General features: G+C 39.2%; 1 protein-coding gene and 1 pseudogene across 3 annotated transcripts in view; both read left to right on the top strand.

Annotated features, from left to right (window-relative positions):
• AFG1L (AFG1 like ATPase) overlaps positions 1–25,319 on the top strand; it is a 198,254-nt gene that overhangs the window by 4,942 nt on the left and 167,993 nt on the right. For all 3 annotated transcript variants that reach the window (XM_061207301.1, XM_061207300.1, XM_061207302.1), the window contains exon 2: positions 24,290–24,513. In XM_061207301.1, coding sequence (XP_061063284.1) covers positions 24,290–24,513 — 224 coding nt within the window. The remainder of the gene's footprint in view (positions 1–24,289; positions 24,514–25,319) is intronic.
• LOC133102431 (large ribosomal subunit protein eL42-like) lies at positions 11,204–11,510 on the top strand (annotated as a pseudogene).

Here is a 25,319-nt window from a genome sequence, read left to right as displayed (position 1 = left end):
TGATCAGTTCTGTTGTAGGACTAATGAACATATGGGATACCAGATGAATAATAAAATGTGACCTGGAAAGACTAGATTGTGATTTTGGTTTCATCCTATGGTACTGGATCAATCATTTAATTTGGTATTTCCTTTTTCTCATCTGTAGAATGGGATTAGTAATCCTAACTCTGCCTTCCTCACATGTCATCTATGAGGCTCAGATAAGTTATTATATAATATGAGAAAGCCCTTTGAAAATTATAAGAAATGTTATATAAATGTAGGGCTATGCTGGGAGTAATTGAAATATTAATATCGAAATGCTAGAGGTGGTGGATTCCAGTCAGTGAATAGGAATGGGATGAACTCAACTCTATGTATAATTACTAAAACCATTTTGATTTTTGGGAAGACTCACTTATATTAACAATGGCAAAGGGCTCAGTCTGATTTCAGTGCTTTGAATTCCAGAAAACGCAGTTTTGATTTCTCTAAGATTGTGCAGAGGGCCTCTATAGATAACCAGGGATGGTTATTGTTATCCTGGACTTAACTACCTTTTCTCTGGATATTCTGAATATCTAGAGGGTCTTAGAAAATATGAGCTACTGCTTTCATCATGATGTTTCAAAGAAAGCTGTTGAAATTTGATTTATAGTATGCAGGTAAGTCACTAAGGTAAATTATCTTAATTTAGTAAGATACTGCTTATGGATACTGTTTTCAAAGGAACTCAAGTTGTTAATTATTTGCTGTGCAGCAAGATATGAAGATAACATTTCATGGGATCATAGAATAATAGAGCTGAAGAGGACCTCTGGGTTGTGTAGTTAAATGTCAGGTGGGAAGGTAGTTTCTGCCTTTATTGTTTCTTTTTGAGATATCCTGTTCATTTTTGTATAGCCCTAATTGCTAGAAAATTCTTTAAGTAGAATTCTTCAAGTAGAGCTTTTCTGTAACTTCTCCTCATTCATCTTGACTCTTTCCCCAGGCACAACTTATATAACTGTAGTTCTCGTTGTGCTTATGACAGTTTTTAAAGTATATCTTATTCATTTATATAGTCATTTATTCATTTATCATATTACTGGTTGCCTCCTTGTCCCAATTCCATTTGACAACCTTTAAAACATTAAAGACATATTTCTCCCATTCATCCGTTCATTCATTCCCCAAATATTTCTTGGTGCCATCTGTATGCTAGACACAGAGTGCTGGGATGTTGTTACTCTCTCCTCAATGTCAACTGTCTCTTGTCTTATCAGTCAAATCTTATGACATGGTTTCTAGATCCTTGAACTACTTCCCTTCTTGAGATTACAGTCTGCTTTCTGAATATCACTCTGAAAATGTGGCCCACATATCTCAATATATTCCTTCGGACATGTCTGGCCAGAGCAGTATTTTAGGTTACCTTTTCTGTGTCCTGTTGCATTAAGTTGGTGGCCAGGTCATATTCATGTCTCACCTTAAGACTCCTAGGGCTATTATAAGACAGGTCTCTTTTGTTTGTATTTGATTAGTTATTTTTTCTATTAAAAAATAAATTATTTTTATTATAAAAATACTAATATACCCTGAGAAAACCATAGTTCAAAAAGAGTCATGTACCAAAATGTTCATTGCAGCTCTATTTACAATAGCCAGGACCTGGAAGCAACCTAAGTGTCCATCATCGGATGAATGGATAAAGAAGATGTGGCACATATATACAACGGAATATTACTCAGCCATAAAAAGAAATGAAATGGAGGTATTTGTAATGAGGTGGATGGAGTTAGAGTCTGTCATACAGAGTGAAGTAAGTCAGAAAGAGAAAAACAAATACAGTATGCTAACACATATATATGGAATCTAAGGGGAAAAAAAAAAAAAAAGGCCATGAAGAACCTAGTGGCAAGATGGGAATAAAGACACAGACCTACTAGAGAATGGACTTGAGGATATGGGGAGGGGGAAGGGTGAGATGTGACAGGGTGAGAGAGTGTCATGGACATATATACACTACCAGATGTACAATAGATAGCTAGTGGGAAGCAGCCGCATAGCACAGGGAGATCAGCTCGGTGCTTTGTGACCACCTAGAGGGGTGGGATGGGGAGGGTGGGAGGGAGGGAGATGCAAGAGGGAAGAGATATGGGAACATATGTATATGTATAACTGATTCACTTTGTTATAAAGCAGAAACTAACACACCATTGTAAAGCAATTATACTTCAATAAAGATGTTTAAAAAAAAAAAATGAATCATTAAAAGCATCCCCTTTAAAATAAAAAAAAAATACTATATGTGCATAGTAGAAAATACAGGAAAGATAATTACTGTTAACTTCATTTTTATTTTTTAAGCATACTTATTAAAGTATAAGATTCATTTAGTAAAGTACGCAAGTGGTAAGTGTAAAGCCTACTGAATTTTCATAAAGAGAATAGATTTGTGTAAATACAACCTAAATCAAGAAATAGAACATTTGTAGTACCCAGAGGCTCCCATTGTGCACCCGCCAAGTCACTAGCTTTTTACTCCCAATGGCAATCAACATCCTGATTTATGTTACTATTGATTTATCCTTTCATCTCTTCTTTTTTCTTTCTTTTTTTAAAAAATTAATTAGTTAATTTATTTTTGGCTGCGTTGGGTCTTCGTTGCTACATGCAGGCTTTCTCTAGTTGTGGTGAGCGGGGACTACTCTTTGTTGCGGTGCGCGGGCTTCTCATTGCGGTGGCTTCTCTTGTTGCAGAGTACAGGCTCTAGGTGCGCGGGCTTCAGTAGTTGTGGCATGCAGGCTCAGTAGTTGTGGCTTGCGGGCTCTAGAGCACAGGCTCAGTAGTTGTGGTGCACGGGCTTAGTTGCTCCGTTATCCTTTCATCTCTTGATGGACACTTAAGTTGTTTTCATGTCTTGGCTATTTAAATAATGCTGCACTGAACATGGGGGTGCAGATATTTTTTTGAGATAGTGATTTTTTTTCCTTCAGATAAATACTCATAGGTGAAATTGTTGGATTCTATTTCTTAATGAATTATGCCAGATTTATAGATTGCAAATATTTTCTGTCATTCTGTGTGTTGTATTTTCACTTTCTTGATAATGTCGCTTTTTTAAAAAAAAAAATTTATTTATTTGGCTGTGCCAGGTCTTAGTTGCAGCATGCGGGCTCCTAGTTGCAGCATGTGGGATCTAGTTCCCTGACCAGGGATTGAACCTACGCCCCCTGCATTGGGAGCACGGAGTCTTAACCATTGGACCACCAGGGAAGTCCTGATAATGTCCTTTGATATACAAAAGTTTTAATTTTGATGAAGTCCAATTTATTTTTTCGTTGGCTGCTTTTGCTTTTGGTGTCATAGCTAAGAAATCATTGCCTAATCCAAGGTCATGAAGATTTACAATTATGTTTTCTTCTAAGCATTTTAAAGTTTTAGCTCTTACAGTTATGTTTTTGATCCATTCCTACTGGGATTTAATTGGGAGTCCTTAAGTCTGAGTTTCACAGGCGATTGTGATGTCCAGACAGGATTGGGTTTAGAAAGTCCACACCTGTTAAGAGAGATCAGGGATTGGCAACCTTTTTCTGTAAACATTCAGATAATACTTTTGTCCTTGCCTGCCATGGTCTCTGTTACAACTTTAGCTGACCCTCCATATTTGTGAGTTTGGCATCCGCGGATATAGCGGGCCAACTATTCATTGTACTGCACCATTTTATATAAGGGACTTGAGCATTTGTGGATTTTGTTATATGCAGGAGGTCCTGGAACCAATTCCCTGCAGATACTGAGGGACAACTGTACTCAACTCTGGTGTTGTAGTGTGTAAACAGCCAGAGATAGTAGACTAATGCGCATGGCTGATTTGGCCTGCAGGCTGTAGTTTGCAGACCACTGGACTAGGTAAACATTCATGTATACTTTATTTTTTTGGTTTGAAATTTTTTATATATTTACATTTTAAAACCATCTGGAAAGTATTTTGGTATGCAGTATGAGGGGATAATCTAAATTAATTTTTCTATTGTCTTCCAGTTGTCCAGATGTCACTTGTTGAATGATCTCTTAGCTCCCATTGCTTAATTCATTTATTCAACAAATATTTATTGTGTGCCTGTCATATGCCAGGCATTGTAGGTGCTAGGTATACAGTGAATTAAATAGGCATGGTACCTTCCCTCTTGTGGCTTGCAGTCTAGTTGAGAGAGACAGACATAAAATAAATAACAGATAGATAATTACAAGTTGGGTGATAAAAGAAAAGATAATAAACAGTGATAATATTTGGTATGCCTCCCTCTTTTATTATATATTAAATTATTCCATGAAGACTTCCTTTTGGAATATCTATTCTATTCATTGATCTTTTGCTCATAGTGTTGTTTTTTTTTTTTTTTAATTTGTTTATTATTTATTTTTGGCTGTGTTGGGTCTTCGTTTCTGTGCGAGGGCTTTCTCTAGTTGCGGCGAGCGGGGGGCCACTCTTCATCGCGGTGCGCGGGCCTCTCACTGTCGCGGCCTCTCCTGTTGCGGAGCACAGGCTCCAGTCGCGCAGGCTCAGTAGTTGTGGTTCATGGGCTTAGTTGCTCCGCGGCATGTGGGATCCTCCCAGGCCAGGGCTCGAACACGTGTCCCCTGCATTGGCAGGCAGACTCTCAGCCACTGCGCCACCAGGGAAGCCCTGCTCATAGTGTTTTATGTTTATTTTCTGATCTGGTAGTCAAGATCCCCCTCATTACTTTGCATCTTCATGATTTTCTAAGGATTTTGGATTTGGATTTTGGTGGAACTGTATTTAATCTTCAAATTAATTTGTGAAGAACTGACAATGTTATAATGTTGTGTGTTTCCTTTCTATAACACTGTGTCCAGTTTCCCAAATTTTCATTTATGCCTTTGAGAAAGATTTTAGTTTTCTTCACATAGATCTTACAAATTGATTGTTACTATGACTCTTCTTTATTCTAGACTTTTTATCTTAATTGTAAGTGGGATCCGTTTTTTTTTTTTTTTCCTATTGTATTTCCAACAGGTCATTGCTAATATGTGAGAAAGATAAAGCCGTTAAAATGTTTTCCAGTATTCTCCTTTGCTTAAGTGGGGGTATAATGAAGCCACTGAGTTCTTTAAAATTCATAAGTGGCTTCCTGGAACCTTCAGGATTCAATTCAAACTGCTTATCGTTGTAAGGCCCTGTGTCACCTGGTTCCTTTATATTTTTCTAGTAGCCCAACTCTTGCCCCCTCTGCCTTTCACTTTATATCTCAATACTGAACTTGTTTCGTTTTCTTTAGTACTATCCTCTCATATTTCAGAGCCTTCTCCCAGCTTAATGCATTTCCTTCCCTTCCTTCCATTTTCCCCTGGCTAACTCTTGTTTGTCCTTTTGCTCTCAATTGAAACATCATTTCCTCTGAGTACCCTTAACTTACCTCCTTAAGCTAGGTTACTAGCTTTGGCTCTGTCATCTCATAGCATCCTCCTCTTCCCTTTACTTCGTACCACACTTTGTTAAAGTTGTTTATCCACTTGTTTATATCTCCCCCAGTGCCCTGTTGGTATTTTGAGTGCAGTTACAGTGTCTGTCTAGCTAGCTGTGTTTGAAGTTTTTAGTACAGAGCTTTACACTCTATAGCTGCTTTATAATTTGTGGAATTAGTTGTTGCTTATTCAGTTTTTCTATTTAATAGGTTTTCAAATGATTCTTTTCAGTATAATTAAGTTTTTGAACCTAATTGCACCTGTTGGTACTTTTATCCCATTTTGTAGCACGGCAACATCATCTTGACTGTGATACAGCACTGATTTGTCTCCTAACTTTGTGTCATCTTTGTATTTGAGGGCTAGGTCTTCATTTAGTGCCAAATTTTGTTCTCAAAGCTCAAAAAGGTGTACATAAATCTAATTAGTCAAAATTCTTAAAAGCCAGCTTTGTGAAATGTAAGGGCTTTTAGATTTATATGGAAAGGAATTTCTTTCCTCTAAAACTTCAACTTTGGGCTTTTAGTAAAAAAGCTGCTGACTTACAGACATAGAAAACAAACTTATGGTTACCAAAGGGGAAAGGCGGGAGGAGGGATAAATCAGGAGTTTGGGATTAACAGATACACACTACTATATATAAAATAAACAACAAGGACCTACTATATAGCACAGGGAACTGTATTCAATATCTTGTAATAGCCTATAATGGAAAAGAGTCTGAAAAAAGAATATGTATATGTATAACTGAATCACTTTGCTGTACAGCTGAAACTAACACAGCATTGTAAATCAACTATATTTCAATTTAAAAAAAATCTGCTGCTGCTGCTGCTGCCGGGTTTTACAAGAGTGCCGTTTATTAGCAGAGGCAGGTTGAGCCCAGAGTGCAGGCAGGGCAGAGCTCTAGCTGGGCCTGAGTAGGATGGAGACCCAGGAGGAGTGGGTTGTTGGTTGCTCCAGGAGGCTTGAGTACTTCAAATTAGAGGGCCTGAGAGAGGTTTGTGTTTTTTCTGTTGCCTGGCTGTGATAAATGGGAGCACAATCTTCACTTGTCTGTAGTGTTATGGTGATTTTAATGAGGACAATATCCTGGTGGTAGTTTGGGGCACTTAGCTTGAGATCCTGTCTTGCCTATTCACTTAAATTTTCTAACATTTTGTGGTGTTTTAGTTTCCTCATTTGTAAGAAATAACAATATCTACCTTAGATTTTTTTGGAGAAGATAATATATAGAATACCTTTCAGAATTCTATCACTTATAACTTTTCAAATGAATCCAAGGTCTGCAAAGAAAACCTTAAATGAACCTAAAGCATATAACTTTTCTGGGTTACATGGATACCTCTTGTAATCTGTTAATTTTGTATAACATCCTTAATTCTACTGAAGTAAACACGTGTAATGCCTTGAAGTAGTCAAGACTCATCACAAATCGTATTGAATATTTCTGAACATACAACTGTCTAGGAAGGAATAATACAAAAAGATAGTTTTCTTTACCTTGAAAACTCTTTAAATTTGTATGGTCATGTGTTATCTTGCGTATCTTCAATTCTTTCCTTTAATCATAGGATACTTTTGAGCTGAGAAATCTTTACAGAGTGTTTTTGAGCTGAACCCCACTTTACTGACAAGTTGTATGTAAAATTTCTGCACATTAAACTACATCTCTACTGATTTTGAGTATGAAGTTGGAGATGGATTCTCAAAAAATATTTAACCTCAGGTATTAAAACAAAAATACCTTAAGGGTGAAGCAAACCTTTAAAATAACATTTCTGAAAGGAAAATGCTTACTTTTTGTTGAAATAGTCTGTTCCACCATTTTGCTTAAGTTTCTAAAGAATATCTCTAAGACTTTCTTAACTATCTACCTTTGTGTAGAATTTGAAATTCCATTCCAATTTAAAGCACCAAAGAACACAGAGACCACACATCCCCTTTGTTGTTATTTCTCAGCTCTATGGAAACAGTGTCAACACAGTTAAGCTTTATGACATATGTTTTAGTCAGGGTTTTCCAGAGAGACAGAACCAATAAGATGTATATACATTTAGAAAGAGATTTATTATAAGGAATCAGCTCATGCAATTATGGAGGTTGACAAGTCCCAAGATCTACAGTCAGCAAGCTGGAGACCCAGAGACCCAGGAGAGTTGGTAGTGTAATTCCAGTCTGAGTCCGAAGGCCTGAGAACCAGGAGAGCCCATAGTGTAGTTCTAGTCCAAAGACTGGCAGGCTTAAGACCCATGAAGGACTGATGTTTCAGTTTGAGTCCAAAGGCAGGAGAAAACCGATGTTCCAGCTTAAAGGCAGTCAGGCGGAAGGAGTTCCCTCTTACTAAGGGGAAGGTAAGCCTTTTGTTCTATTCAGGGCTTCAAGTGATTGGATGAGGCCCACCCACATAAGGGAGAACAGTCTACTCAGTCTTCTGCTTCAGGTGTTAACCTCATCAGAAATACCCTCACTGGGGCTTCCCTGATGGCGCAGTGGTTAAGAATCCGCCTGCCAATGCAGGGGACACGGGTTCGAGCCCTGGTCCGGGAAGATCCCACATGCCGCAGAGCAGCTAAGCCTGTGTGCCACAACTAGTGAGGCCGCAAGCCACAACTACTGAGCCCATGTGCTGCAACTACTGAAGCCCATGTGCCTAGAGACCCTGCTCTGCAACAAGAGAAGCCACCGCAGTGAGAAGCCAGCGCACCGCAAAGAAGAGTAGCCCCTGCTTGCCGCAACTAGAGAAAAGCCCGCGCGCAGCAATGAAGGCCCAATACAGACAAAAATAAATTAATAAATAAATTAAAAAAAAAAAAAAAGAAATACCCTCACAAACACATCCAGAATAATGTTTGACTAAATGTATAGGCACTCGATGGCCCAGTCAAGTTGCCAAATAAAATTAACTGTCACAACATATGTCAAGATTATTGTTGTCCTCAGTGTGTGAGCAGCATTTCCCCTCATGTTCTTAAGGTGCTTGCAGCAGTCCAGCTGTCTTAATTTCACAGGTAAAAGTACAAAGGCAGGAAGGAATGAGTTTCTGTGCTGGTCTCCTTTTGAAGAGTATCAGGAGAAACTTTGGCAGAAGCTGACTTCCTCTTAGGCATCATTGGCTAGGATGGTGATCATGTGCCCAAGCTGCCATGATCCAGAGTCAAAATGGTGGAGTCAGGAGATAAATCTGGAGGGTATGACTCCAGAGCCCATGCTGCTTCCACTATAACATCCTGCCTCCCTGCTGGACCTGTAGGTACAAATGCTGGCTCTGCCACTACCTAGCTATGGGAACATGGACAGGTTACTTACTTAGTCCCTCTGTGCCTCAGTTTCTTCACCTTTAAGGTAGGAATATGTTAGTACCTACATCATAGGGTGGTTGTGAAGATTAAATGAATGAAGGTATGCAAAGTACTTAGAAAAGTACCTGGCACTTAGTGAGTACCCACTAAAGGTTAGCAATTGTTGCTGCTGTTGTTATTAACTATATGATCTTGGTCAGTTTACTTAACCTGCAACTTGCAGTGCTAACTCTCTGGTCCAAATCATAGACATCTCTGAACTGTACTATTGTTAAGAGTTTCCTAACTAGTCTCTCTGCTTCCACTTAAAAAAAAATTTACATATATATGTATTTTATATATATATGTATAATAGTTTTACTGAATACCATACAATATAAAACTACATACATATATAAAAATATATGTATATTATATATAATATATAATAGCATTATTGAATACCATACTATTCCTCCATTTCTGCTTTCCTTTTGCATTTCTATTATCTTATTTTCTACAAACAGATTAATCTTTTAAAAAACAAATTGTGACACACCCCTGATCAAAACCTTCTACTTGATCTTAATCCTATCAAATTCACACTATTTACCATGGCTTACAAGACCCTACATGATCTGGCCCTTCCTCTCCTTTCCAACTTCACCTTGTAACATACTCCACCTTGTTCATTTAAATCAGCCACGTAAACTTTCTTTTCTTTCTTTGAAAATGTGAAGCTTATTTCCGTTTTCACTTTAGGGTTTTTGCCAGAGCTCTTCACTCTGCCTGGGAAGTTCTCCCAGATCTTCCTCAGGGCTGACTCCTTTGGGCATTCAGGTGTCAACTTATGTCACTTCCACAGGAAAGCTTTTCCTCATAATCTATAGGAGTCCTCAATCATTCCCTAGCATGGTGCTTCTCAGTCTTCAGTGTGCATATGAAACACCTATGTATTTTGTTAAAAATGCAAATTTTGATTCAGACCCCTAGGGTAGGGCCTGAGATTCCGTACTTCTGTTGAGCTCCCTAGGTATGCCATGCTGTTGGTCAGAGGTCCTAGGATATCACTCTGTTTTATTTTCACCGTCATACTGATTATTATGTGATCTGTTGTTGCTCTTTATTTAATTTTTTGTCTCTCTTCCCCTTGACTGGAGGGAAGGCTCCATAAGGAAAGAAATTTGTTTTTAATTGTTGTTTCACCAGTGACATGAATAGTGCCTGAGCTATATAGTTGGTTCTTAAGAAACCTGAGTGAATGAATCAATGAACAGATTTATCCATGGATTTTTTTTAATTATTATTTTTTTTAACATCTTTATTAGAGTATAATTGCTTCACAATGGTATGTTAGTTTCTGCTTTACAACAAAGTGAATCAGCCATATGCATACATATATCCCCATATCTCCTCCCTCTTGCGTCTCCCTCCCACCCTCCCTATCCCATCCCTCTAGGTGGTCACAAAGCACCGCACCGAGCTGATCTCCCTGTGCTATGCGGCTGCTTCCCACTATCTGTTTTACATTTGGCAGTATATATACGTCCATATCCATGGATTTTTAAGTTATTTGTATAATAGGATTATTGTGAGGAGTAAAACAAGTAATTATGTTAAGTTACTTAACCTAGTCCCTGGCACACAGTAGGTGCTCAATAAATGTGAGCTGCTATTAATAGAATTTCCTTCTAAAACTGTTTTGACAATTATTTTTAAAACAGTGGTTCTTAATCAGTTTTTGTTCACTTGTTTGAAAATCTGAAGGAATCTGTAGTATATTTAGAGATCTTACCTCAGAAGAAATGCACAAACATACACACATACACACACACAATTTTCTTTTAATTTCAGAGGGCTCTCAGACCATCCCCCCCATTCCCTGCCAGTTGACTTGTCATGGACCCCAAGTCAAGACCTTGTTTAAAAAAAAAAAAACCTACGTGTATATAACAATTCTTGTTAGGGCTGTTAGTGACAATTTGCCTTTTTCTAATTTCTTTTGTAATTGTTGCTGTTGAGTTGCCTCTTCTTTCTGTGTTATAGGTTACCATGTGCCATTAAGAAGAGCATAAATGTGGTTTATTATATTACTTATTATTATTATTTTTAATATTTATTTATTTATTTGGCTGCGCCGGGTCTTAGCTGTGGCACACGGGATCTTCGTTGCGGCGTGTGGGATCTTTTAGTTGTGGCATGCAGGATCTAGTTCCCTGAACAGGGATCGAACCCGGGCCCCCTGCATTGGGAGCAAGGAGTCTTAACTACTGGACCACCAGAGAAGTCCCTATTATATTACTTATTAACGCCATGAGATTGTTTAAGTGGAACATATTAGCATAGACTGTAAGACTGCAGAACTTCAGAAGAATTTTTTTGTTCTAAACCTGTCTTCAGATGAAAACTTAAATATTGGGGGAAATCGCTTCTTCCCCTGCCGATAGCACCCCCACAAACAGACAAACATGGCGTATATCCCTGAAACTTGCCAAACTAACTGTAAGAAGCGTGCCAAGCATTAAACCCACAGAGTGACACAGGACAAGAAGGGCAAAGACTCTCTGAATGCCCAGGGAAAGCGGTCTTATGACAGGAAGCAGACTAAGCTGCTTTTCTGGAAAAAAGGCTAAAACTACAAGTGGAGATTGTGCTGAGGCTTGAATGCATTGAGCCTAGAAAGTGCTGCAGAGTTAGAGAGTACTGACTGTTAAGACCAGCAAGCATTTTGAAATGGGAGGAGATAAGAGAAAGGGCTAAGTACTCCAGTTCTAAACTTCATCTTTTTATTGTGAAGACAATAAAATCTGGAGGTTATGTTCACTTCAAAAAAAAGTTGGAGCAGGGGGAATTGAAGTAATAGCAAATACACTCAAAGCCTGGGGAAACTCATTTATTTTCCTTGGGGAGAAAAATTGAAGTAATTGTTAAAATACTACTAGAAAGTTATAATAGATTATTCAGATGCTAAGACATCATGATATTGACTAAATCTTATAACAAGTGGGCTATGGAGTATAGTGGGATCTTCCTTAAACTTCGTTTAGGAGAAAGTAGTGAAATACGGTACAAAATTGAGGTATTAGAACAGCTCAGACTTTTTGTGACTCTGAAATCTTCCATTTATGTTTGTAGATTAGTTTGTGGATCTTCAGAATGGCATTTTCCCACTGTCCATTTGGAGTACAATAAGACAAATTAATACAAATCAAAATAATATGGCAGCAGCATCACATAATTTGTGTACACTGATGCAGTAACAGATTTAATTTAGTGCAGCTTTTGAGAAGTCTTTTGTGATTCAATTTATACAGCTGGTGTCCAGGCCTAAGCTGGCCAATCTCTCAGCCTTGAGTGTCTTGCCTGACTGATTCTCTCTTTCTTTTTCTTTTTAAAAAGACTGATATTTTTTAGAGCAGTTTAGGTTCACAGCAAAATTCAGAGGAAGGTACAGAGATTTCCCATATACCTCCTGCCCCCCACATGTCCCCTGTTATCAATACTCCCCAATTATCAACATCCCATACCAGAGAGGTACATTTGTTACAGTCGATGAACCTACATTGACACAGCATCATCATCCAAAGTCCATAGTTTACAATGGGGTTCACTCTTGGTGTAGTACATTCTACGAATATGGACAAATGTACAATGACACATATGCACATTATAGTATATTTTAGGGTATTTTCACTACCCTAAAAATCCTCTGTGCTCTGCCTATTCACACCTTCTTCCTACCTACCCCCTCCCTTTGTTTACTACTGATCTTTTTACTGTCAATAGTTTTGCCTTTTCCAGAATGTCGTATAATTAGAATATAGGACCTTACAGTATGTAGCTTTTTCAAATTGGTCTTTCACTTAGTTATGTGCGTTTAAGTTTTTTCCGTGTGTTTTCAAGGTTTGATAGACTCATTTCTTTTTAGTGCTGAATAATATTCCATTGTCTGGATGTACCGGTTTATTTATCCATTCTCCTACTGAAGGACATCTTTGTTGCTTCCAAGTTTTGACAATTATGAATAAAACTGCTATAAATATGTGTGTGCAGGTTTTTTTGTGGACATAAATTTCCAGCTTCTTTGGGTAAATACCAAGGATAATGATTGTTGGATTGTATGGTAAGAGTATGTTTAGTTTTGTAAGAAACCGCCAAACTGTCTTCTAAAGTGGCTGTACCATTTTGCATTCTCACCAGGAAAGAGAGGTCCTATTGTTCCACATACTGGGCAGCATTTGTCAGTGTTCTGGATTTTGGCCATTCTAATAGGTGTGTAGTGGTATCTCATTTTTTTTGGCCATGTCACATAGCTTGCATTCCCTGGCCAGGGATTGAACCTGGGCCCTGCAGTGAAAGTGCCAAGTCCTAACCGCTGACCACCAGGGAATTCCTTCTCATTGTTCTTTTAATTTTCATTTCCCTGATGACATATGATGTGGAGATCTTTTCATATGCTTCTTTGTCATCTGTATATCTTCTTTGGTGTGGTTTCTGTTAAAGTCTTTGGCCCAGTTGTTTTTTTTTTTAAATTTATTTTATTTTACTTTAGTTTTATTTTTGGCTGCGTTGGGTCTTCGTTGCTGCGTGTGGGCTTTCTTTAGTTGCAGCAAGCAGGGGCTACTCTTCGTTGCGGTGCGTGGGCTTCTCATTGCAGTGGCTTCTCTTGTTGCGGAGCACAGGCTCTAGGTGCGTGGGCTTTAGTAGTTGCAGCATGTGGGCTCAGTAGTTGCGGCTCGCGGGCTCTAGAGCACAAGTTCAGTAGTTGTGGCGCACGGGCTTAGTTGCTCCGTGGCATGTGGGATCTTCCCAGAGCAGGGCTCGAACCTGTGTCCCCTGCATTGGCAGGCGGATTCTTAACCACTGTGCCACCAGGGAAGTCCCGTTTGGCCCAGTTTTTAATCAGATTGTTTTCTTGCTGTGAGTTTTTAGAGTTCTTTGTATATTTTGGATAATATTCCTTTATGAGATGGGTCTTTTGCAAATATTTTCTCCCAGTCTGTGGTTTGTCTTTTGAGATCATGGCATTGTCTTTTGCAGAACTGAAGTTTTTAATTTAATGAAGTCTAGCTTATCAATGATTTCTTTCATGGATTGTGCCTTTGGTGTTGTATCTGAAAAGTCAAAGCTATACCCAAGCTCATCTAGGTTTCTCCTACGTCTCCTGTATTTCTCCCATGTTATCTTCTAGGAGTTTTATAGTTTTTTCTTTTACATTTAGATCTATGATGCATTTTGAGTTAATTTTTGTGTAGGGTTTAAGGTCTGTGTCTAGATTCATTTTTTTTGCATGTGGATGTCCAGTTGTCCCAGCATCATTTGTTGAAAAGACTTATCTTTGCTCCATTGTATTGCCCTTGCTCCTTTGTCAAAGATCAATTGGCTATATTTATGTGGGCCTATTTCTGGACTCTATTATGTTCCATTGATCTATTTGTCTATTCTTTTGGCAATACCACACTGTCATGATTATTGTAGCTTTATAGTAGGTCTTAAAGTTGGGTAGTGTCAGTCCTCCAATTTTGTTTTTCTCCTTCAGTATTGTGTTGGTTATTCTGAGTCTTTTGCTTCTTCATTTAAACTTGAGAATTATTTTGTCAGTATCCACAAAATAACTTGCTAGGATTTTAATTGGGATTCTGTTGAATCTATAGATCAAGTTGGGAAGAACTGACATTTTGACAATATTGAGTCTTCCTATACATGAACATGGAATATCTCTCCATTTTTAAGTTCTTTGATTTTGTTCATCAGAGTTTTGTAGTTTTGTTCATATAGATCTTGTACATATTTTGTTAGATTTATACTGAAGTATTTCATTTTTGGGGGGTGGTAACGTAAATGGTATTGTGTTTTTTAAAAAAATATATTTATTTATTGATTGATTTATTTTGGTTGTGCCAGGTCTTAGTTGCAGCATGCAGGATCCTTTGTTGTGGCATGTGGGATCTTTAGTTGTGGCATGCGAGCTCACAGTTATGGCATGCGGGCTTCTTAGTTGCAGCATGCGGACTTCTTAGTTGTGGCATGTGGACTTCTTAGTTGTGGCATGTGCACTCTTAGTTGCGGCATGCATGCAGGATCTAGTTCCCCTACAAGGGATCGAACCTGGGCTTCCTGTATTGGGAGCACGGAGTCTTACCCACTGGACCATCAGGGAAGTCCTGGTATTGTGTTTTTGGTTTTTTTTTTTTTTTTTTTTCTGGTATTGTGTTTTTAATTTCACATTCCACTTGTTTATTGCAGGCATATATGAAAGCAGTTGACTTTTGTATATTAACCTTGTATCCTTACTATAATTACTTGTTAGTCCCAGGAGTTATTTTATTGATTCTTTTGTATTTTCTGTATAGATGACCATGTCATTTGGGAACAGACCATTTTATATCTTCCTTCTCAATCTGTATACCTTTTATTTCCTTTTCTTGTCTTATGGATTTATCTAGTACTATGTTGATAAGGAGTGAGGAGAGGGGACATCCTTGCCTTGTTCTTGATCTTAGTGGGAAACATCTAGTTTCTTACCATTAAGTATGATGTTCGCTGTAGGTTTTTTATAGGTATTCTTTATCAAGATGAGGAAGTTCCCTCTATTCCTAGTTTACTGAGAGTTTTTATCATGAATGTGTATAAGTTTTTGTCAGATGCTTTTTCTGCGTTTATTGATCTGATCATGTGATTTTTCTTCTTTAGTTTGTTGATGCGATGGATTACATTAATTCATTTTAAAATGTTGAACCAGGGACTTCCCTGGTGGTCCAGTGGTTAAGACTCCATGATTCCACTGTAGAGGGCATGGATTCAATCCCTGGTCAGGGAACTAAGATCCTGGATGCCACGCGGCACAGCCAAAAAAAAAAAAAAGAAAAAAGGTTGAACCAGCCTTGCATTCCTGGGATAATTCTCACTTGTTTATAGTGTGTAATTCTTTTTATACATTGTTGGATTTGATTTGGTAGTATTTTGTTAGGGATTTTTGCATCTATGTTCACGAGAGATATTGGTGTAGTTTTCTTTTCTTGTAATGTCTTTGTCTTATTTTGGTATCAGGGAAATGCTGGCCTCATAGAATGAGTTGGGAAGTATTCCTTCTGCTTCTAATCCTCTGAAAGAGATTGTAGAGAATTAGTATAATTCTTTAAATGTTTGGTAGAATTCACCAGTGAACCCATCTGTGCCTGATGCTTTCTATTTTGGAAGACTATTAATTATTGATTCAGTTTCTTTAATAGATGCAGACCTATTTAGATTGTCTGTTTCTTCTTGTGTGAATTTTGGCTGATTGTGTCTTTCAAGGAATTTGTCCATTTCACCTAGGTTCTCAAATTTATGGGTTGAGTCGTTCATAGTATTCCTTTATTATCCTTTTAATGTCCATGGGATCTATAGTGCTATCCCTCTTTCATTTCTGATATTAGCAATTTGTGTCCTCTCTCCTTTTTCCTTGTTAGCTTGGCCAGAGGCTTATCAATTTTATTGATCTTTTCAAAGAGCCAGTGTTTGGTTTCATTGATTTTCTCTTTTGGTTTCAGTTCCACTGATTTCTGCTCTTATTTCTTTTCTTCTGCTTACCTTGGATTTAATTTTCTTTTTCTAGTTTCTTAAGGTGGAAACTTAGATGATTGATTTTAGATCTTCTTTCTAATATATGCATTCATTGCTATAAATTTGCCTTTAATCACTGCTTTTGCTGCATCCCACAAATTTTGATAAATTGTGCTTCCATTTTCATTTAACTCAAAGAATTTTTACATTTATCTTGAGGTTTCTTCATTGACCCATATGTTATTTAGAAGTGTGTTGTTTAGTCTCTGCATATTTTATTTTATTTTTAAATTAAAAAAAATTTTTTTTTGGCTGCGTTGGGTCTTCATTGCCGCACATAGGCTTTCTCTAGTTGCGGCGAGCAGGGACTACTCTTCGTTGAGGTGTGCGGGCTTCTCATTGCGGTGGCTTCTCTTGTTGTGGAGCACGACCTCTAAGGCGTGCTGGCTTCAGTAGTTGTAGCTTGCGGGTTCTAGAGCGCAGGCTCAGTAGTTGTGGCGCACAGGCTTAGTTGCTCTGTGGCACGTGGGATCTTCCTGGACCAGGGATCGAACCTGTGTCCCCTGCATTGGCAGGCGGATTCTTAACCACTGTGCCACCAGGGAAGTCCCATAGTCTCTGCATCTTTTAGAATTTTCCATTTATCTTTCTGTTATTGATTTCTAGTTTAATTCCATTGTGGTCTGATGGCAGACATTGTATGATTTCTGTTCTTTTAACTTTGGTAAGGTGTGTTCTATGGCCCAGAATGTGATCTATCTTGGTGAATGTTCTGTGTGAGCTTGAGAATAATGTGTATTGTGCTGTCGTTGGATGAATTATTCTATAGATGTCAAGTTTAGCCAGTTGATTGATAGTGTTGTTGAGTTCAACTAAGTCCTTACTGATTTTCTGCCTACTGGATCTGTCCATTTCTGCTAGAGGGGTACTGAAGTCTCCAACTATGATAGTGGATTCATCTATTTTTCCTTATAGTTCTATCAATTTTTACCTCATGTAGTTTAACTTGATGGTCTGTTGTTAGGTGCATATACATTAACGATTGTTATGTCTTCTTGGAGAATCAACTCTTTTATCTTTATGTAACATCCTTCTGTATCTCTGATAACTTTCCTTGCTTTGAAGTCTGGTCTGTCTGAAATTAATATAGCTACTCTTGCTTTCTTTTGATTAGTGTTAGCATGGTGTATTTTTTTCCATCCGTTTTTAAAAAATATCTTTATTGGATTATAATTGCTTTACAATGTTGTGTTAGTTTCTGCTGTATCCATCCATTTACTTTTCATATGTATGTGTCTTTGAATTTAAAGTGAGTTTATTTTAGTCAACATGTAATTGAGTCTTGGGTTTTGATCCACTCTGACAATCTTTTAATTGGTTCATTTACACCAATCACTTTCTTTTCAATCTTGGGGGCAGCAGTTTGTCCTGTGTCCGTCCTTCTCTTATGGATCTGAGAAGGTACGTTGATTTTTCAGCTTTTTACTTGTTGTTGGGATAGAATGGCAACTTATAAGCTTCTTATATGCAGTACTAGATAACCCATGATTCTCTTTTTATGTCTGCTGATTGCCTGAAGTGATGCCTCATCTTCAGTGTAACTTGGTTTTCTTTTTTGAGAAATGTGAATGAAGTATAAACTACTCAATAAAAATGTTGGGTTAGTAAAAATAAAAGTGGAAGCAAAGGACTTTAAGCCTCTCCAAAGCCAGATCCCAATAGAAACAATGTACTTTGCCCACAGTCCTGATGGTTCCTATGAATAACTTTAAAAATTAGATATTTTATAATTGTAAACAGGAATATGAAGACTGAGGAATAGCTACTGGATTTGGCAACAATAGGCGTTGGGTGGGGACTTCCCTGGTAGTCCAGAGGTTAAGAATCTGCCTTCCAATGCAGGGGACGCGGGTTCTATCCATGGTCGAGGAACTAGGATCCCCCATGCCACAGGGCAACTAAGCCCGCGTGCCACAGTTAGCTGGTGCGCCGCAACTACAGAGCCCACGTGCTGCAACTGCTGATCCCATGTGCTCTGGAGCCTATGCGCTACAACTAGAGAGCCCGTGGGCTCTGGAGCTCACGTGCCACAACTAGAGAGAAGCCCACATGCCGCAACGAAAGATCCTGCATGCCTCAATGAAGATCCTGCATGCTGCAGTTAAGACCCGACGCAGCCATAAAAAAATAAGTAAATAAATAAATAAATAAATAGTAAATATTTTTTTAAAAAAGGCATTGGGTGAACTTGGCAGAAGCCATCTCAGTGGAAGCTTGATTATAGTGGGTTGAGAAATGAGCAGGATGTGAGGGGGTGGCCAGAAAAAGTAAAGGCAACTCTTTCAAGTGGTTTGGCTATGAAGGGAAGGAGGGAGAGCAGGTGTCAAGTCAAGGAGGTTGTTTGTTGTTGTTGTTATTATTTTAAGAGGAGAGGGTTGAGCTGATATGAAAAAAACTAGTAGAGAGGGGAAGGGAGATGATATAGTACAGAGGTGATTAATGAAGAGAATGACATCTCTGAAAATGTAAGAAGGGAGGGGATTCAAGAAATATTTAATAAGCACCAATCATGTCAGGCACTGTTGCCCTCAAAGAGCATATGTTCTGATGGGGACAGAAAACAAAAAGGTAAATAAGTATCATATAAGGCATTTAGTATAACTAAATCTAGTGGTTCTTTAGATGTAAATAACAAAAATATATGTGTATAAAATACCAGAGAATATCATGCATAGAAAGATCCTTTTTTTCGTACTATTTCATACTTTTACTAAATTAGTTATTACTTCATGAAACTTGTTTTTCAGTTGTGTATATTTGTGTGTATATTGGGTCATGATTTTTTTTCCAAAAAATTGAAATCCACTGATTAGAGGATGAGTGAAGGCATTAATAGCCCTTGATGGAATGAGAAATAGCTCTTAAGCTGTAACTGCGGAAAGAAAAGAGAATGGGGTAGATACAGGTGAGTTTGGAAATCTGGTGGTAGGGAGCTGAGGGTGAGTTGAGATTTGTGGAGGAGAAATTAGGCTGGCAGAGGGTTGGAGGAGGAGGCTCTCCAGTTGGGACCATGTGTGAACAAAGGCATGGCTATGAAATGAAAGAATGGAAAATGTTTGAGATATGGTGAGCAATCCAGTTTGACTAGAAGGCAACCCACATTATTGAATCTACCTTTGCATTTTCCATTCTACCCCGCTTCCTAACATTTCTGCTGTTGCCATCCTAATTTGGGCCTGTATTATTCCCACTTAGAATAGTTTCATAACCAGTTTCTCTGTACCCAAATTCATTTTACTTGCTATTTCCAGTTGATCTTGATACATTACTGCTGCAATTTTTTTGTTCTTCCACCCGCACTTAAAACAAGTCAACTTTGATATTCCCTATTACCCATTACATGTGGTGGTACTCAGTCATTTCTTGTATTGAAAACATAGATGCATTTTGGAGAGTAGAGGGGGAGTAGTCTGAAAATGCAGGCTGCGCCCCTATTATGGATTCCTTGAACCTCAGAATGAGGACACTATCTGTGTTGGGAATCCCCAAGACTACCCCCAGGTTTGGTGATTTACTAGGAAGACTGAGGACTCAGCATATGGTTATACTCACAGCTACGATTTGTTATAGCGAAAGGATACAGAGCACAAGTAGCAAAGGGAAAATGCGTGTGGGACAACGTTCAGAGAAGATTAGGCACAAGCTTACAAGCGTCTTCTCCCAGGAGAGTCAAACAGAACATGCTTAATTCTTCCAGCAACTTACTGTGACAACAGGTGTGAAATGTTGTCTATTAGGGAAGCTCAATGCCTAGAGTTGAGCGGTGGTTACAAAGGCACCCTCTGCCTAGCATGTGCCAAAATTACAGACTTATAGAAGGAAACTAGGTGTTCAGCATAAATCACATTGTTTGTATACGATACAAACATTTAGGCACAGTGAGTCACTCTTACCATTTCTGGGAATGATGGGAACCCAAGTTCCCAGTCAAGGGCCCATTTTTGCAAGCAGGCATTGCTAAGGACCGTAGTCTCAGGCCTGCTGTGTTAACTCTTTTCTGCACACTATTCTTACTTAATGTGATCCTATAAGGTGGGGAAGTGGCCTTAGGGGCTGCTTTGGAAATGGGGTGGTATGGGCGTGGGAATGAAGGAGATGTGAAGAGGTCAGGACTTTGTTACCCCCTCTTCTTTTCTCTTAAATAAATTTGGGATCCGATGGAAAGTTTTGTATAGAAAAAGGTGCTGCTGTTAAAATTGCATTTGAAAACCACTCCTTTAGGGACTTCCCTGGTGGCCCAGTGGCTAAGACTCTGTGCTCCCAGTGCAGGGGGTCCGGGTTCGATCCCTGGTCAGGGAACTAGATCCCACATGCCGCAACTAAGAGTTCACATGCCACAACTAAAGATCCCGCGTGCTGCAACTAAGACCTGGCACAGCCAAAAAAAAAAACTGTTTCCCTTAAAAAAAAAAAAAAAAAGAAAACCACGCCTTTAAACAATGAGATGAATTTTAAGCAAAATATTGATAAAATCACATTGAGATTTTAGCAAGATCATCCCTGTAGTTGATGGAAGATATTTTTAGAGATTGTGGTGTGGTCGTGGTAAATGTGAGGCAGGAGGCGATCAGAAGCAGAGAGGCCAAGCCAGAGACAATAAGAGGCCCAGCTGGAGTGGTTGTGTGAAGATGGGAGGAGGGAATGGATTAGAGAGTATTTAGGATGTAAAATTGAATAGCACTGATGATTGATTGGCTGAGGACCTGGTTGAGGGCTGGGGAAAGGGTTTGTGGGATGGAGGAGAAGGAAATTAGTATTATCTTAGATTTCTTACTTGGTTGATTCCAGGGAGTGGAAAAGAGCATTTTCCCTGGTTGTGAGATTCTCAAATCCTCCAACACTAATGAGTATCCGTCAGTTCAGTTCTGGCACTATCTACCTGGAGGTAGCATCGGATCCCCCAAGTTAAAGGACCAATCCCACAAAAGTGGCCCCACTTCAGAGGCCAGCTGCAAATGGGCTGCCCAAGCTACCCACACTTCCGCATGTCTGACTACAAATTTAGGGGGTTGATACTTAGCTAAATTTGATAATTTACTAGTAATGGTCATAGAACTCAGAAAAAACACTTTACTTTTGTTTATCAGTTTATTATAAAGGGTACATAGAACTCAGGAACAGACAAATGGAAGAGGTGCACAGGGCAAGGGATGGGAGCAGGGATGTGGAGCTTCCGTGCCCTCTCTGGGTATGTCACCTTCCTGGCACCTTGATGTTTTCACCATCCTGGAAGCTCTCCATATCTTAGTGTTCAAGAGTGTTTATAGAAGCATGTAAACATATAATTTTTTTAAATTACTTAAATAATTAATTAATTTTTGGCTGAGTTGGCTCTTTGTTGCTGCGCGCAGGCTTTCTCTAGTTGCGGCGAGCGGGGGCCACTCTTTGTTGTGGTGCGCGGGCTTCTCACTGCGGTGGCTTCTCTTGTTGCGGAACATGAGCTCTAGGCGTGAGGGCTTCACTGGTTGTGGCACGCATGCTCAGTAGTTGTGGCTCATGGGTCCTAGAGCACAGGCTCAGTAGTTGTGGCGCATAGGCTTAGTTGCTCTGCAGCGTGTGAGATCTTCCCGGACCAGGGCTCAAACCCGTGTCCCCTTCATTGGCAGGCAGATTCTTAACCACTGTGCCACCAGGGAAGCCCTATAATTTTTAAAAGCTAACTTGTAAAACCGCATCTATAGCCCAAAGTTTCCCTTTTTCCTGTGAAACCTTTATTGAAGTGCAATTTGTATACAAATAACATTCATTGATTTTAGGTGAACAATTCAATGAGTTATGACAAATGTATACAGTCATGTAACCACCATCATAATCATGATATAGAATATCTCCATCACCCCTAAAATTTGCTCCTACCCCTTTGCTACCAATCCCATAACCCTATTCCTGGGTTCTAGAAACCACTGATTTGCTTTCTTTCACTAGAAAAGTTTTGCTTTTTCTAGAACTTCGTATACTGTAATCATATAAAATTGAATTTTGCTTCTGGCTTTTTTCAATTAGCGTAATACTTTTAAGATTCATCTACATTGTTATATTTATCAGTAGTTTAATCCTTTTTACTTCTGAGTAATATTCCATTGTGTGGATATACCATCGTTAACCCATTCACCAACTGATGGACATTTGGGTTCATTCCAGCTGTTAAATATTATAAGTAAAGCTGCTGCTTTGAGTATTCAAATACAAAAAAAAAAAGGTGTTTATAGAATTTAATCTCCAGCCTCCCCTGCCCTCCCAGGTTGGTGGGTGGGGCTGAAAGTTCCAACTTTCTAAACACTTGGTCTTTCTGGGGACCAGCCGTGTCCTGAGGTTATCTTGGGGCCCTACCCTGAGTTCATTAGCATATGTGGGATGGAAAGAGGCTCATTATGATAAACAGAAAACACTCTATCACTTAGGAAATTCCAAGGGTTTTATGAGCTCTGTACTAGGGACTGTGGACCAAGGGCAAATATGTTTCTTATACCACTCTGGTAAACATCTCAAATTGCTGGAAACCTTTATGGAACTCTCAACCTATGCCTCCAGCTTCAACATGAACCCAAGCCTTGTTCTTGGTCCTATGAGGCCTAGGGTTCCAGGAGACCCTTAGTCCAGTTCTCTTTTGCAGGCTGTAAGCCCCCTGTATTAGTTAGGGTACAATTTAGGCCTCCGTAACAAAGAGACCCTAAAATACACTGCTTGAAAAGCAAGATAGACATTTATTTTACATAAAAATCCAGGCAGGTGGTCCAGAGCTGGTTTGGCAGCTCAGCATTGTTAGGGAACTTTGCTCTGCTTTGCTCAGCATTCTGTGCGCCTCTCCTTGCCAGGTTGGCTCTTCCAGCTGCAGTCATGGCACTTTCTTTCCAGTCAGAGGGAGGGAAGGGAAGGGGAGGAGTGGGATTCGCCCTTTCCCTTTAAGTGCTCCAGAGCGGAGCTGCACACATTTCAGCTTACATCCCATTGTTCACATGACCATCCTGGCTGCCAGAGAGGCCAGGATATGGAATATTTCACTAGGCAGCCTTGTACCCAGCTAAAACCTTTATTCAGAAAGGGAGAACAGTTATTAGAGGATAGCTCTGCCCTATCCCCAACAGTCATGGTATACTTAGGATTTTTTTTTTCCTTTTTTAGAAAATGATGGAAATAATGTTGTGACTGTTAATTTTTTTCCTAAATTAAGTAGTTTCCATATTATTGAAACAAAGGAAACATGGTATTCAATGAAACAAGAGAAACAATGGCAGAATACCCTTGTAAAATCTTTGTCTAAAAATGTGCCAGTTTGCTGCTCACTAAACCTGCCCCAGATAAGGAATGGAGTTATAACTGGACCTTACCACAGACAATCAGTTTTCTTCCCCAAGAAGCTAAAAAAAGGATTAACACACCTCTCTGCTTTGAAACAGACACTCTGTTGTGTCTCAACTCTTTGTGTTCAACCTAAAGGTGATGGAAAAGGGAAGGAGTCTCGCAAGCAGTGGGCTGAATTCAATGTGGTAACATCTGAATGCTGTGTTGTTTTAGACAGCGAATAAAGAGGCAGTAGAAAACCCTTTGTGACTAGTGTCTAAGTCTCTGTCTTTGTACTGAAGAACCAGATTTAGGCCTAATGTAAAGAAAGGTACCACCCCTGCTGTGAGGAAGGATGTGATGAACCCAGGTGGCTCATTCATTGGAGTGGAGGCAAAGCAGACATTCCATTCTTCCTGGAAGAGGGGTTGTAGTGATAGCTTATGAGTTTGGGGTTTATTAAACTGAGAGATTTATAAATATATTTATGTTACAAAATGTGTTTTATATTATTATTTTCATCAAAGTGATATTTACAACAACTGCTCAAATATATATAATTATAACTGGTTAAAAGTTTTAATGTGGCCATTGAGAAATAATGTAGAGCACTATGAAATATCTTCATTTCAGAAAGTCTAAAATTATATATATATTTTTGTTTATAGCCTATACAGTTCAGACAGCCAAGAGTATGTCTCCAACTGCTGCTACAGAGGTTTATTCAAAAGCTTTAGCTGTTTGCCATGGACCACTGGACCACTATGACTTTCTGATCAAAGCTCGTGAGCTAAAGGACGATGAACATCAAAGAAGAGTCATACAGTGTTTGCAGGAATTACATGAGGACCTTAAAGGATACAGTATAGAGGCAGAAGGCCTTTTTTCTAAGGTAAGGTTTGTGTGACATTAAAGATTGAACAGTTAAAAATGTAAGCATTTTAAAAATGGATTAAATGCAGTTGGGTACAATGATGAAAGAGCTTGAAAATTTCCTACCAGTTCCTTTAAACAAGCTCTGTTGGATCCCCATTTCTGACCTCTTGATGTTCCATAGCTTTCTTTCACCTTCAGGGGGATTCAAATAGCTTCATATTGAGGTATTTAAAAAAAAAGACCCTAAATACCAGTCAAAGGGAAAACTTGTGTGCATTTCAAAGCTTCTCCCTCCCTCTAGGTTAGGCCTGGCCCAGGATCAGCAGCAGAGAAGAGGAAGTGGCTTGTTCTTCTCTCTCTCTCTTCTCCTCTCTCTGCTCGCTTGGCTTCTCTAGGGTCAGAATGAGGGGGATAGAAGATTAGAGTGGAACAGCAGAGTCTTAAGTAACCAGTTAAGGGCCTTTTGTGTGGTAGATGCTGACATGCTAGCTTTCTGTGGGGGGCACTGGGTGGATTCTTCAGGACTCCCATGAGGACCTCCCTGCTGCTCCACTCTGTGACTGACCTCTTATGACTCTTAACGGAACACCTCACACCACTACGTGGGGCTGAGACGGCCTTGCCCTTGCACTTAGCCTTCTTAGGGGGGTCCTTTCAGGACAGCGCTAACCAGGTCACCTTTATGGCATCTACTTAGGCCACGGGAAGTATCACATCTCATTTCTCCAACCCCTTCTGCATGGGCAGCTTCAGTCAGTCTCCTGCCCTTGGACTTCTGCAGATATAAGAAGCAAGCACCAGTGTCTGTCTTTGTCCTGTGCA

This window comes from Eubalaena glacialis, chromosome 12 (assembly GCF_028564815.1).
Source record: "Eubalaena glacialis isolate mEubGla1 chromosome 12, mEubGla1.1.hap2.+ XY, whole genome shotgun sequence".
Lineage (NCBI taxonomy): Eukaryota > Metazoa > Chordata > Mammalia > Artiodactyla > Balaenidae > Eubalaena > Eubalaena glacialis.
The sequence above is the reverse complement of the archived record's forward strand: the minus strand, read 5'-3'. Positions and strand labels throughout refer to the sequence as shown.